Source organism: Hyperolius riggenbachi, chromosome 8 (assembly GCF_040937935.1).
Source record: "Hyperolius riggenbachi isolate aHypRig1 chromosome 8, aHypRig1.pri, whole genome shotgun sequence".
NCBI classification, from domain to species: Eukaryota; Metazoa; Chordata; class Amphibia; order Anura; family Hyperoliidae; genus Hyperolius; species Hyperolius riggenbachi.
The window spans coordinates 196,568,316-196,582,302 of NC_090653.1; the positions used below are offsets into that span (position 1 = coordinate 196,568,316).

Here is a 13,987-nt window from a genome sequence, read left to right on the forward strand (position 1 = left end):
CATAGACATATGACTATGGTGGGGATTAGATTGCGGGCCCCTCTGAATGACAGTTAAGTGACAAGACAATATATGATCTGTACAGGAGATGCCACTATATAAATAATTTTGCACAAGGAAGGACTATAGCCCATAAAATAGCACTACACATTTGTTATAGTTCTTTTATTCATTTATATTCACTATAGTGTTATGATGTTACAGTCAGGGATGCTTATCCGGATCCCGGGCAGGGTTGCTCGGGTAGTACTTTTTAAAACCCGACTGGATCCGGGTACCCAGATATCCTCATCCGATTCGGATATCCGAATCCGACCTTGCAGATATCCGAATGAATTCGGATATCCGACCAAATTACCCGCGGATACCCGACCTATTCGGGTATCCGGATAGAAAAAACAGAAGTGCCCTTTAAATAGCTTTAAAAAGGTTTTTTTTTAGCATCATGTTTTTTTAAAGGGAAACACTAATTTATTATTTGGTGGACATAAATTGAAAAAAATAAAAAAATAAAAACAAAAGCTGTCAATTAACATGAGGATTAGGTTCCAGACAGCGGTCGTGCAGCCCACATTGTGTCCAAAGTCCAATCGCACAACTGGGACATGACAGTTTTCAGCCCAGACACCTCCAAAAAATGGCACCGCAAGTCCTCAATTATGTTTTGGGTTGAATATAGGTGGTGGTATCAGCAGCAGTGGCCTGTGGCACCGTGGCGGTGGGAGCCAGCGCCAGCTTGCTTCAGCCTCTTGAACTCCTCATGCTCAACAACATGTTTTTTGGCCAGATGGGTGATGAAGCTGGAGGTGCCATACTTGTAGGGGTCACAACCTCTGCTCATCTGTAGTTTGCACACATTGCACATGGCAAACTTGCTGTCCAAAGAGGGCAGAGTGAAAAACCGCCAGATTGGGGAGGTGAAGATTCCCCTGCGGCCTGAATGGGATGCTGCGGCTTTTCTCCCTGTGGCGGTTGGGGGTTGAGTGGTGCGGCTGGTGGTAGCGGCAGAAGGATGTGGGTCCCGCATTCCACGGCCACTGTCTGCAATGCTGATCCTCCGTGCCAAACCCACCGACGCATCCTCCTCCTCCTCCTCAGAGCTGACATCCCCATCCTGTGGATGGTAGTGGGGTACTTTTACTTTAATGAAATCGGGGTTGGACTTTAACCACTTAAGCCCAACTGGACGAAATTTCTCGTCCAGTTGGGCTGCGCGCACTCCCGCGGGTCGCGCGCGCGCGCCCGCGGGCCCCCCCCGTGCGCGCCCCCGCTGCTGGCCGCTAGCCCACCGTTCAGTGAAAGGGATTATAAATCCCTTTCGCTGATCGGACCCCCCTGGAGAAAAGCCGACAGCGTCTCTTCAGACGCTGCGGCTTTTCTGAGCTTTGGTCTCCTTTCTTCTGCCTGGGAGCGAGATCGATCGCTCCCAGGACTTTTTGATTCTGGCCATCTTGTGGCCAAATAGCAAATTACACCCAAAAAAATAAAGTTTTAAGAATAAACCTATAAATATATTAAAAAAAACCCTGTTTACCTCCCACACCAAAAAATACCCACATACAAGTTTAAATTAAAAAAAAAAAAAAAAAACATAAATAGTTACCTAAGGGTCTGAACTTTTTAAATATTCATGTCAAAGGAGTATATCAATATGATTTAATAAATTATGGGCTTCTAAACAGTGATGGACGCAAAACGGAAAAAATGCACCTTTATTTCCAAATAAAATATTGTCGCCATACATTGTGATAGGGACATAATTTTAACGGTGAAATACCCGGGGCATATGGGCAAATACAATACGTGAGTTTTAATTATGGAGGCATGTATTATTTTAAAACTATCATGGCTGAAAACTGAGAAATAATGAATTTTTTCCATTTTTTTCTTATTCTTCCTGTTAAAATGCATTTACAGTAAAGTGGCTCTTAGCAAAATATACCACCCACAGAAAGCCTAATTGGTGGCGGAAAAAACAAGATATAGATCAATTAATTGTGATGAGTAGTGATAAAGTTATTGGCAAATGAATGGGGGGTGAAAGTTGCTCGGATGTAAAAAAATTTCAACCCTTCGGGCTTAAGTGGTTAAATCAAATCAGCACAGAGTGACAGACCGCAGAGTAGAGGACAGACAGATGCACACTATCTGTCTAACTGTCACACTGACAATGCTCAGCACAGCAGCACTGCAGTAATCTGTAGTAAGCTAACACAGCACTACTCTCTCTAACAACTAACTGCAGTACTAACTAACTATATAATACAATACAATAACACAGTAATCCTATTCCCTAACCTATACTGTCCTGCTGGCCTGCACAGCACACACAGACACAGACAGGACCTAACTGAGTGAAAGAAATCAAAGAATTACACTAGCTAGCTAAAAAAGCAATAGAACAATTGTGTAGTGAAGGTGTTTAGCACTTAAAGCTTTAGGTTTATCACTGTATACAGGCAGCACTTGCTAAGCCAATAGCACTGGAGCAAGTCTGTCAGTCACCAGCCAGCCAGACAGCCAGCCACACAAGCAAGGACGATCTGTCTCATCATGCCAGCCCTCCCTACACAGGGGGGCTGGCCAGGGTTCCCTTCTGTGATTGGGTGCCAGGGCTTAGGCTGGGAGGCCTCTGATTGGCTTAATGAGGTCAGGTGGGGCTGGCCAGAGTTCCCCTCTGTGATTGGTTGCTAGGGCTTCTGCTGGGAGCCCTCTGATTGGCTGGGAGCCCTCTGATTGGCTCAATGACATCATCTCCCTTGTTTCAGTACCCAGATCCGGATATCTGCGGGTATCCGGATTATGCGGCCAGATATCCGCATAGAGCTATTCGGATATTGGTCCAGGTATCCGGAATCCAGATCCGACCGGATAGCGGAAAAATGGTCGGATACCCGGGTTATCCGGGTACCCGGGATCAGGGATGCACCACTCAACCCCCAACCGCCACAGGGAGAAAAGCTGCAGCATCCCATTCAGGCCGCAGGGGAATTGTCACCTCCTCAATCTGGCGGTTTTTCACTCTGCCCTCATTGGACAGCAAGTTTGCCATATGCAATGTGTGCAAACTACAGATGAGCAGAGGTTGTGACCCCTACAAGTATGGCACCTCCAGCTTCATCACCCATCTGGCCAAAAAAATGTTGTTGAGCATGAGGAGTTCAAGAGGCTGAAGAAAGCTGGCGCTGGCTCCCACCGCCACGGTGCCCCAGGCCACTGCTGCTGATACCACCACCTATATTCAACCCAAAACACAATTGCGGACTTGCGGTGTCATTTTTTGGCGGTGTCTGGGCTGTAAACTGTCATATCCCAGTTGTGCGATAGGACTTTGGACACAATGTGGGCTGCACGACCGCTGTCTGGAACCTAGACCTGATGTTAATTGACAGCTTTTTTTTTTTTTCAATTTATGTCCACCAAATAATAAATTAGTGTTTCCCTGTAAAAAAAACATGATGCTACATGCATCATTTACCCTAAAAACCCTTTTTAAAGCTATTTAAAGGGCACTTCCAGTTTTTCTATCCGGATACCCGAATAGGTCGGGTACTCGTGGGTAATTTGGTCAGATACCCGAATTAATTCGGAGATAACCGCAAGGTCGGATCCGGATATCCGAATCGGATCCGGATATCTGGGTACCCAGATCCGGATCCGGACGGGTTTTAAAAAGTACTACCCGAGCAACCCTGGTTACAATAAATTGTTTATACTTTTCTAACGTGTAGTGCTATTTAATGGGCCATGGTCCTTCCTTGTACAAAATTACTTATTTGGTGGCCACAGCACACCGTTTCTAGTGCAGTGTTGTAGGAAGGAACATTTCTCTACTATATGCTATATAAATAATAATTTTACTAACTAAATGATATTTTGTTTTTGGTGATATAGAGCAAGTCATATGTCAGAAGAAAATTGCTTATTTTCATGTCATTGGATTTGGAACACACACAGAAGTTCACAGTGTTTCTCTGGAAGGACATAGCTTTTTACTAAGAGAAAATCGTGTCCCCATACTCCCTATTTCTGCCTTTAGCTTCCTTACAGCTGTAATATATCCAGAAGAAAGAGGAATATACAAACTTTCCTGCCAAACTGGTGATCACCCAGAAGGTATGATAAAAATGTATATGTAACAGTACTGTATATTTGCCTTTGTCATTAACTCTATATAAAATGGTCAAAATATGCTTCTGTCCAGCTTTTTTTTGGGACCACTGTCTGTACTAAAAAATTGTAATATGTAAACACATTTAAACACATACCTAATTTCTCCCACAGTAAAATACACTATAAATTGCCACAGTTTTTCCTATGTTGCCATTACAGTATGCAGTAAAAAGGTCAACATTTCCTTTACCTTTTACAAATGCACTCCCTGGAAAAGATTGATACAAAGATGCTGGTCAGCCTGCTTAATCATTTGATCATTATTTTTATAGTTGAACTGAGTAACTGCCCTTCCTACACGCATCGCTACACTGACACTTTTCTCTCACTTCTCCCCACTGCCGGCAAACTGTTTATACAGTCTTGCAGAGCAACGGGAAGCATTGGACACTTTCCTCATTCATCATCATTCTTCTCCAGTACAACCTGCCATAGTCTGCGCTCAAACCAGGCCGATACTTGCAGAGACAAAAGAGCCGATTCCAGCCCTGCCATTCACGGAGGAAGATTTGGATATTGCCTGCCAATTGCCTGCCAAGCCTGGTCCCCGGCTAGAGGGACACAAGCCCAGCCACTGGATAAACCTATACAAGCTTTCCAGTATAATTTGAAAGTTAGTTTTCAGAGAGCATTGATAGGCTTGCAATCCCACCACATGTGAAGGTGTGCGCCTTTGACTTTAAGGCATCTCCAGCAGATCTCCGGGACAGAGGGATCAAATTTATAGAGCAGAACTGGATATCTATACCATCTGGTAAAGATTTTATACTTTCTTTCTTGAGCCAGGGATGCAAGAGAAGTTTTGTGTATTAGTGTACACATTTTATCCCAGTCTTCAGGAGTAAATGTTGTGTTAAGATCGGTTTCCCGTTTAGAGATCAGTGAAGTGGCTGAACCTTTAGTAAGGGGAAGGAAGGAGAACAATGTTATACACTTGGGATAGACTGTGGTCTTGTTGTTCTTTTATGGTGCATACAATTTTAAAGGGTAGCAATTGTCTACATATTTTTTCTTTAAGAGATAGGGAGTTGTAGAAACTAGTTAATTGATGTTGAAAGAGCCAGGTGAACCTACATGGTTTAGATTGTGGTTTCTCGTCGGGAGGGGTATAGATGTTTCCTGACAAGTTTATGTGTCTGATTTAGGGCCAAAAGTCTCTTGTGAAGTGTAGAATATGTGTACCTTGGATGCCCACTGGAAATGCCGGGTTATCTAGTAGTGCCATCAGAGAACTCGGTAATTGTGATAGAACGCGGAAAAGCCGCCGCGTGTACTGACGGCAAGGCGGCTGATTCCGCGTCCAGTGCGGCGGTTTGCACGCAGCAACGTGCGTCTGGTGTGGCTGGGTCTGTTAGTTCACACAGTCTGCGGAATACGCGCACGTGAGCTGAGAGGCAGAACCTTTATGACAAACGAGGAGGGATCAGCTGACCTGGTTGGTCAGCTGACCTCAAAGCAAGTGGCTATTGGCTGATCGCTGATGGGTGGCGCTGGAGAGCGCTACACTATATATAGTCACTGCTGGTCAGTTTCAGGTTGTCTGCCGTTGCGAACACTTACGTTGAAGCACTCAGACCTAGTCAGATCCCACAGTGTGTTAGAACCAGGAGGACCTGGGAATTCACACTGAGCCAGATTACTTCTGTGTATTACTTGTGTTATACTTCAGACTAGTTCCAGGGTGTCGAGACCACGGACCTCACACCCAAGATTAGGAACTCTGTGTTACTTGTGTTATACTTCAGACTAGTTCCAGGGTGTCGAGACCACAGACCTCACACCCAAGATTAGGAACTCTGTGTTGTGTTATACTTCAGACTAATTCCAGGGTGTCGAGACCACGGACCTCACACCCAAGATTATGGACTTGCGTTATCTTGTTTTATACTTCAGACTAGTTCCAGGGTGTCGAGACCACGGACCTCACACCCAAGTCTAGGAATACTCTGTACCATCATATTATACTCCAGACTAGTTCCAGGGTGTAGAGACCACGGACCTCACACCCAAGACTAGGCATTGTTTGATATCTGTAATGACCTGTTGCATTCCTGACTATCCCTCTGCTTTCTGATTCGGTACCTACGCATATCTGATCTCTGTTGCCAATCCCTTCCTGCCTTAGGATACCGAATCAGCCTTCTGTCTTTGTACCTTGTCTGTCTGTGTGTTGCCGACCTGGCTTGCCCGACCTCGAGAGCTAGCTCTCTCCTTAGGAGATAGTCTCCAGACCTGTTAGTGACATCCACCTTCAGGTGTCACTCACTCACGGGTCCTTCCCACTTCTGCCTGGGACTCCACCCCTTTGGAGATCTCAGGCTGCTGGAAGGTTTTGCCTTCCTAAAGTGGTATCGCCCATACTGCCAAAAGACCACCTGCCCCTCGGGTGGTCTTACTCAAAGTCATTACTGTTGCACCAAGCACTCACACTATAAAGGTGTCCAGAGGTTAGTTATACTTGGATTATCGGTGATTCTGCAGATCATCAATAATCAGGTATAATCTGTATTCTTGGTGATACTGCAGATCGCCAATAATCAGATTCTCTCTGTGTGCTGACACCGATCGTTACAGAACGGCAGACCAAAACCAAATGGACGCACTTAACAGCCGTCTTGATGCACTCTCCACCGCGGTGGAGAATTACACCCGAGTGCTGGACAGTCATCAGACCCAGATCAACGCTTTGTCTGGGTCTGTACAGGTCTTTCAGACGGCTGTAAATACTGTGTGATCTCCTCCAAGTACAGACTTATGTAAGCCTGTACCCGAAAGGTTTTCTGGCCACAGATCTGACTTTCAGAATTTTAGAAATCGAGTGTTATCGTACTTTGAGTTGAGGCCTAATTCATCAGGAACCGTGGCACAGAGAATTACTTTCATTAAAACTCTGTTGTCAGGGGATTCTCAAACCTGGACATATAACCTTCAGACAGGGCAAACGGCTCTAACCTCAGTTGAGGAATTTTTTAAAGCTATTGCTATAATTTATGATGATCCGGACATTGCCTCTACCTCTGGGTTGCAGGGGAAACTTCACCCTTGTGCCTATTTTTCCCGTAGATTTTCACCCGCAGAGAAAAACTACGATATAGGCAACCGGGAACTTCTAGCCATCAAGTTGGCCTTTGAGGAATGGCGACATTGGCTAGAAGGGGCAGAACACACCATTACAGTTTACACTGACCACAAAAATTTGGAGTACATTGAGGGCGCTAAGAGACTTAGCCCCCGACAGGCCCGGTGGTCGTTATTTTTTTCGAGATTCAGATTCATAATCACGTATACCCCTGGCAGTAAGAACATCAAGGCTGAGGCCTTATCCAGGTGTTTTGAGCCCGAGACAGCACAGCCCTCAGTCCCTGAGACCATTATACCTCAAAAAGTGGTCCTGGCAGCCACTGAAACCTGGAAAGACTGGACTGTCACACTGAGTCCATTCCAACAGGATGTTCCAGAGGGGAAGCCTGAGGGGGTCCTGTTTGTACCATTGCCCTTTCGCCTACAACTGTTGCAGCTGTTCCATTCCCACTAGAATGCTGGGCATCCTGGGGCCACCAGCACTCAGGATCTACTTGCTAGATTTGCTTGGTGGCCGTCATTGGCAACAGACTGTAAAGAGTTTGTGAGAGAGTGTGCAGTATGTGCTAGGAGCAAACCCTCCCATCAGGCACCTGTTGGAACGTTGCAGCCTTTGCCAGTTCCGAGTGAACCTTGGACCCATTTGTCCATGGATTTTGTGGCCGAACTCCCCAGGTCTGAAGGCATGACGGTCATTTGGGTGGTAGTCGATCGATTCAGTAAGATGGCCCATTTTGTCCCTCTGAAAGGACTCCCCTCGGCCCAGGAATTGGCTGATCTCTTCATCCAGCACATTTTCCGGCTGCATGGCATTCCAGAAAATATAGTGTCAGATCGGGGAGTCCAATTTGTAGCGAAATTTTGGAGGGCATTCTGCCATCAGTTAGACATGGATCTTTCTTTTTCATCAGGCTACCACCCGCAGACCAATGGCCAGACCGAAAGAGTCAATCAGTCCCTGGAACAGTTTCTGAGATGTTATGTGGCAGATGCACAAACCGACTGGGTAAAATTTTTGCCGTTTGCAGAATTTGCACACAACAATCTGAAAAGTTCCTCTTCAGGATTTTCCCCATTTCAGGTGGTGACAGGGAGGTCACCGAAGTTTGCCCCATTTCCAGTGGCTTCTACTCCATTTCCAGCCCTGGAGAATTGGCAGAGGTCCTTGAAGCAAACTTGGGGAATAGTTAAAAGAAATTTGGGGAGGGCTTTTCAGAACCAGAAGAAGCAGGCTGACAAGAGACGTTCCATAGAATAGGAATTCTCTCCAGGGGATTTGGTCTGGGTGCCCACACGACATTTGGCCCTGAAGCAACTGTCACCCAAACTAGGCCCTAGATTTGTGGGTCCTTTTCCAGTGACCAGAAAAATCAATAATGTCACTTATGCCATTGATCTCCCCACCAGTATGCGTGGTGTTAGATCATTCCATGTGTCCTTGCTCAAGCCGGCAGTGCACGTGGATTCCGCTCCCCCCTCCCCCTGTGTTGATTGATAACCAACCTGAGTATGAGATTGAAAAGATTCTAGACTCACGGCTTGTGCAGAACTCCGTGCAGTATTTGGTTCACTGGAAGAGATATGGCATAGAGGAGAGAACTTGGGTGCCAGATTGTCGTATGCACGCAGAGGAATTGAAGAAAGAATTCCATGACTTGCATCCTGGAAAGCCTGGTGGAAAGTGTCCGGAGTCCACTCCTCAGGGGGGGTACTGTGATAGAACGCGGAAAAGCCGCCGCATGTACTGACGGCAAGGCGGCTGATTCCGCGTCCATCGCGGCGGTTTGCACGCAGCAACGTGCGTCTGGTGTGGCTGGGTCTGTTAGTTCACACAGGCTGCGGAATACGCGTGCGTGCGCTGAGAGGCAGAACCTTTATGACAAACGAGGAGGGATCAGCTGACCTGGTTGGTCAGCCGACCTCAAAGCAAGTGGCTATTGGTTGATCGCTGATGGGGAGGCGCTGGAGAGTGCTACACTATATATAGTCACTGCTGGTCAGCTTCAGGTTGTCTGCTGTTGCGAACACTTACGTGGAAGCACTCAGACCTAGTCAGATCCTACAATGTGTTAGAACCAGGATGACCTGGGAATTCACACTGAGCCAGATTACTTTTTTTTTTTTTTTTTTCAATATTAAACTTTTTATTAGCAGAATTGTTATTACAATAATACATTGAGCCAACAATAATCTCTGCATTATCATGCAACAAGTAGTAGTAAGAGTAACGAAAACATGCAATTTGTTGTTCAACAGACATACAGCAATACTTACAGGTATTGATAATCAAATTGTCAACATGTCTTACAACTAGCAGAACTAAAAGAAAGGGAAACTATTACCCTTATAGGCCCAAGGGTATCTTAGAATAGGTTTGGTAATTCTAATAACCAAATAGAATATTTACAGTTTCACGGTTGCTAGATAGTTTACAGTGTTTGGAAGCATTAGGATGCAATGTTTCTCAATTTGCGTTCCATGGCAACATTCAATTTGTACAGAGAAAGAACTTGAGAAGCAGAGGGTGGTTCAACCATTTTCCAGGAGGAGGTTATTTCATGTCTTGTGGCACATAGAACCTGAGAAATTTCTAGTCTATAATTTAATGGTATATTATCCAAGTCCATATGCAGTAGTGCTAGGGGAGAAGTAATATGAAAGTGTTCCCATATATTTTTAGAAATATAGTTGGAGATTTCCTGCCAAAGGCCCCCAATGTGAGGACATTGCCAGAAAATGTGGTATAAAGAGCCTAGATGACCACAATTCCTCCAGCAGTAGGGTGAATAATTGGATGCAAATTTGGATATATGGACTGGTGTAATATACCATTTCAGCATAATCTTATGAAATGTTTCCCAATGGTTTATAAATTTGGAGAACTTAGAAATAAAAAAGATGCCTTTTTAAGGTTTGATATTGTTATTGTTTCATGCATTTCAGATGACCAGTAGTCAGCATATTTTTGAAGTTGAAGTTTAGAGCTTTTAATAAGCTCTTCGTAACAGAGTGATATACCCTTCGGAAGGGGAAGTTTGGCGTTGAAGTAGCGTAGTATTGGGGCTGAGAGATAGGGTAGATTGTGTTTTGTGGTTGCCCACCAATGCTTAATTTGGAGGAAGGTGTGTAGCTCCGAGTTCGGAACATTATACACACAAAAGGCAGGAGAGTTGTATTTTGCAGTAAGAGATTAATGTGGGATATACCAGTATGTAGCCATTTGTGAATATTGATATTATCAACTAGGAAGGGCAATGTGGTGAGAGGTATATCTGGTAATAACATAACTGGCTGTGCTTTTTGTTTAAGTATGTGTCTCCAGGCGAGGATAGTGGACTGTATAGCGGGTATAGGGGGTATTTGAAGGGACGTGTTAAACATACTTGCAAATAGGAAGCTCTTTAGGTCCCTTTAACGAGGTGTTTTTCTATTTGAACCCATAGTGGAGTATCATTGGTTTGATGCCGCCAAGCTTTAGATATTTCGATGTTACATGCATAGTACATGGATTTTAGACATGGAACTCCCATCCCTCCAAATCTTTTGGGAATAGTGAGAACTGAGTGTTTGGTTCTGTGACGCTTACCGTTCCAAATGTAGTTAGATATAATCTTAGTAATTTCTTTGAAAAAGCTTGGTTTCAGAGGGATATGGACTGTTCTTAGTACATAAGTTATTTTTGGAAGTGTTTGCATTTTAAAGGCAGCAAGTCTGCCGGCCCAAGAAAGACAATTTTTTGAAATGCATTTGAGTTCTTCCTTGATTGTAGGTAGTAGAGAGGCAACATTTGTTTTATATAGGTCCTGGTGGTTTTTAGAAAGGGTAATTACCAAGTATTTTAACCACTTGAGGACCACAGTCTTTTCGCCCCTTAAGGACCAGAGCCTTTTTCTCCATTCAGACCACTGCAGCTTTCACGGTTTATTGCTCGCTCATACAACCTACCACCTAAAGGAATTTTACCTCCTTTTCTTGTCACTAATACAGCTTTCTTTTGGTGCTATTTGATTGCTGCTGCGAGTTTTACTTTTTATTATATTCATCAAAAAAGACATGAATTTTGTCAAAAAAATGACTTTTTTAACTTGCTGTGCTGACATTTTTCAAATAAAGTAAAATTTCCTATACATTTGAGGGCGAAAGTTATTCTGCTACATGTCTTTGATAAAAAAAAACCATTCAGTGTATATTTATTGGATTGGGTAAAAGTTATAGCGTTTACAAACTATGGTGCCAAAAGTGAATTTTCCCATTTTCAAGCATCTCTGACTTTTCTGCGCACCTGTCAGGTTTCATGAGGGGCTAAAATTCCAGGATAGTACAAATACCCCCCAAATGACCCCATTTTGGAAAGAAGACATCCCAAAGTATTCAGTGAGAGGCATGGTGAGTTCATAGAAGATTTTATTTTTTGTCACAAGTTAGCGGAAAATGACACTTTGTGACAAAAAAAAAAAAGTTTCCATTTCTTCTAACTTGCGACAAAAAAAAATGAAATCTGCCACGGACTCACTATGCTCCTCTCTGAATACCTTGAAGTGTCTACTTTCCAAAATGGGGTCATTTGTGGGGTGTGTTCACTGTCCTGGCATTTTGGGGGGTGCCTAATTGTAAGCACCCCTGTAAAGCCTAAAGATGCTCATTGGACTTTGGGCCCCTTAGCGCAGTTAGGCTGCAAAAAAGTGCCACACATGTGGTATTGCCGTACTCAGGCGAAGTAGTATAATGTGTTTTGGGGTGTATTTTTACACATACCCATGCTGGGTGGGAGAAATATCTCCGTAAATGACAATTGTTTTATTTTTTTTACACACAATTGTCTATTTATAGAGATATTTCTCCCACTCAGCATGGGTATGTGGAAAAATACACCCCAAAACACATTATACTACTTCTCCTGAGTACGACGATACCACATGTGTGGCACTTTTTTGCACCCTAACTGCGCTAAGGGGCCCAAAGTCCAATGAGTACCTTTAGGGTTTCACAGGTCATTTTGAGAAATTTCGTTTCAAGACTCCTCCTCACGGTTTAGGGCCCCTAAAATGCCAGGACAGTATAGGAACCCCACAAATTGCCCCATTTTAGAAAGAAGACACCCCAAGGTATTCCGTTAGGAGGATGGTGAGTTCATAGAAGATTTTTTTTTTTGTCACAAGTTGTAACAAGAAATTGATTTTAATTGTTTTTTTTTTCACAAAGTGTCATTTTCCGCTAACTTGTGACAAAAAATAAAATCTTCTATGAACTCACCATACTCCTAACGGAATACCTTGGGGTGTCTTCTTTCTAAAATGGGGTCATTTGTGGGGTTCCTATACTGCCCTGGCATTTTAGGGGCCCTAAACCATGAGGAGTAGTCTTGAAACCAAATGTCGCAAAATGACCTGTGAAATCCTAAAGGTACTCATTGGACTTTGGGCCCCTTAGCGCACTTAGGGTGCAAAAAAGTGCCACACATGTGGTACCGCCGTACTCAGGAGAAGTAGTATAATGTGTTTTGGGGTGTATTTTTACACATACCCATGCTGGGTGGGAGAAATATCTCTGTAAATGACAATTGTTTGAATTTTTTTACACACAATTGTCCATTTACAGAGAGATTTCTCCCACCCAGCATGGGTATGTGTAAAAATACACCTCAAAACACAATATACTACTTCTTCTGAGTACGGCGATACCACATGTGTGACACTTTTTTGCAACCTAGGTGCGCTAAGGGGCCTAACGTCCTATTCAGAGGTCATTTTGAGGCATTTGGATTCTAGACTACTGCTCACGGTTTAGGGCCCCTAAAATGCCAGGGCAGTATAGGAACCCCACAAGTGACCCCATTTTAGAAAGAAGACACCCCAAGGTATTCTGTTAGGAGTATGGTGAGTTCATAGAAGATTTTTTTTTTGTCACAAGTTAGCGGAAAATGACACTTTGTGAAAAAAAAAACAATACATATCAATTTCCGCTAACTTGTGACAAAAAATAAAATCTTCTATGAACTCATCATACACCTAACAGAATACCTTGGGGTGTCTTCTTTCTAAAATGGGGTCACTTGTGGGGTTCCTATACTGCCCTGGCATTTTAGGGGCCCTAAACCGTGAGGAGTAGTCTTAAACCCAAATGTCTCAAAATGACCTGTGAAATCCTAAAGGTACTCATTGGACTTTGGGCCCCTTAGCACAGTTAGGCTGCAAAAAAGTGTCACACATGTGGTATCGCCGTACTCAGAAGAAGTAGTATAATGTGTTTTGTGGTGTATTTTTACATATAACCATGCTGGGTGGGAGAAATATCTCTGTAAATGACACATTTTTGATTTTTTTTTACACACAATTGTCCATTTACAGAGAGATTGCTCCCACCCAGCATGGGTATGTGTAAAAATACACCACAAAACACATTACACTACTTCTCCTGAGTATGGCGATACCACATGTGTGACACTTTTTTGCAGCCTAGGTGCGCTAAGGGGCCCAACGTCCTATTCACAGGTCATTTTGAGGCATTTGTTTTCTAGACTACTCCTCACGGTTTAGGGCCCCTAAAATGCCAGGGCAGTATAGGAACCCCACAAGTGACCCCATTTTAGAAAGAAGACACCCCAAGGTATTCCGTTAGGGGTATGGTGAGTTTATAGAAGATATATAAAATATTTTTTGTCACAAGTTAGTGAAAAATGACACTTTGTGAAAAAAACAATAAAAATCCAATTTCCGCTAACTTTTGACAAAAA

The 13,987-nt window shown here is 43.7% G+C and overlaps 1 protein-coding gene across 2 annotated transcripts in view; it reads left to right on the forward strand.

Annotated features, from left to right (window-relative positions):
- Positions 1 to 13,987, forward strand: part of LOC137527537 (coagulation factor VIII-like) — a 506,000-nt gene that overhangs the window by 128,599 nt on the left and 363,414 nt on the right. For both annotated transcript variants that reach the window (XM_068248081.1, XM_068248082.1), the window contains exon 7: positions 3,895 to 4,116. In XM_068248081.1, coding sequence (XP_068104182.1) covers positions 3,895 to 4,116 — 222 coding nt within the window. The remainder of the gene's footprint in view (positions 1 to 3,894; positions 4,117 to 13,987) is intronic.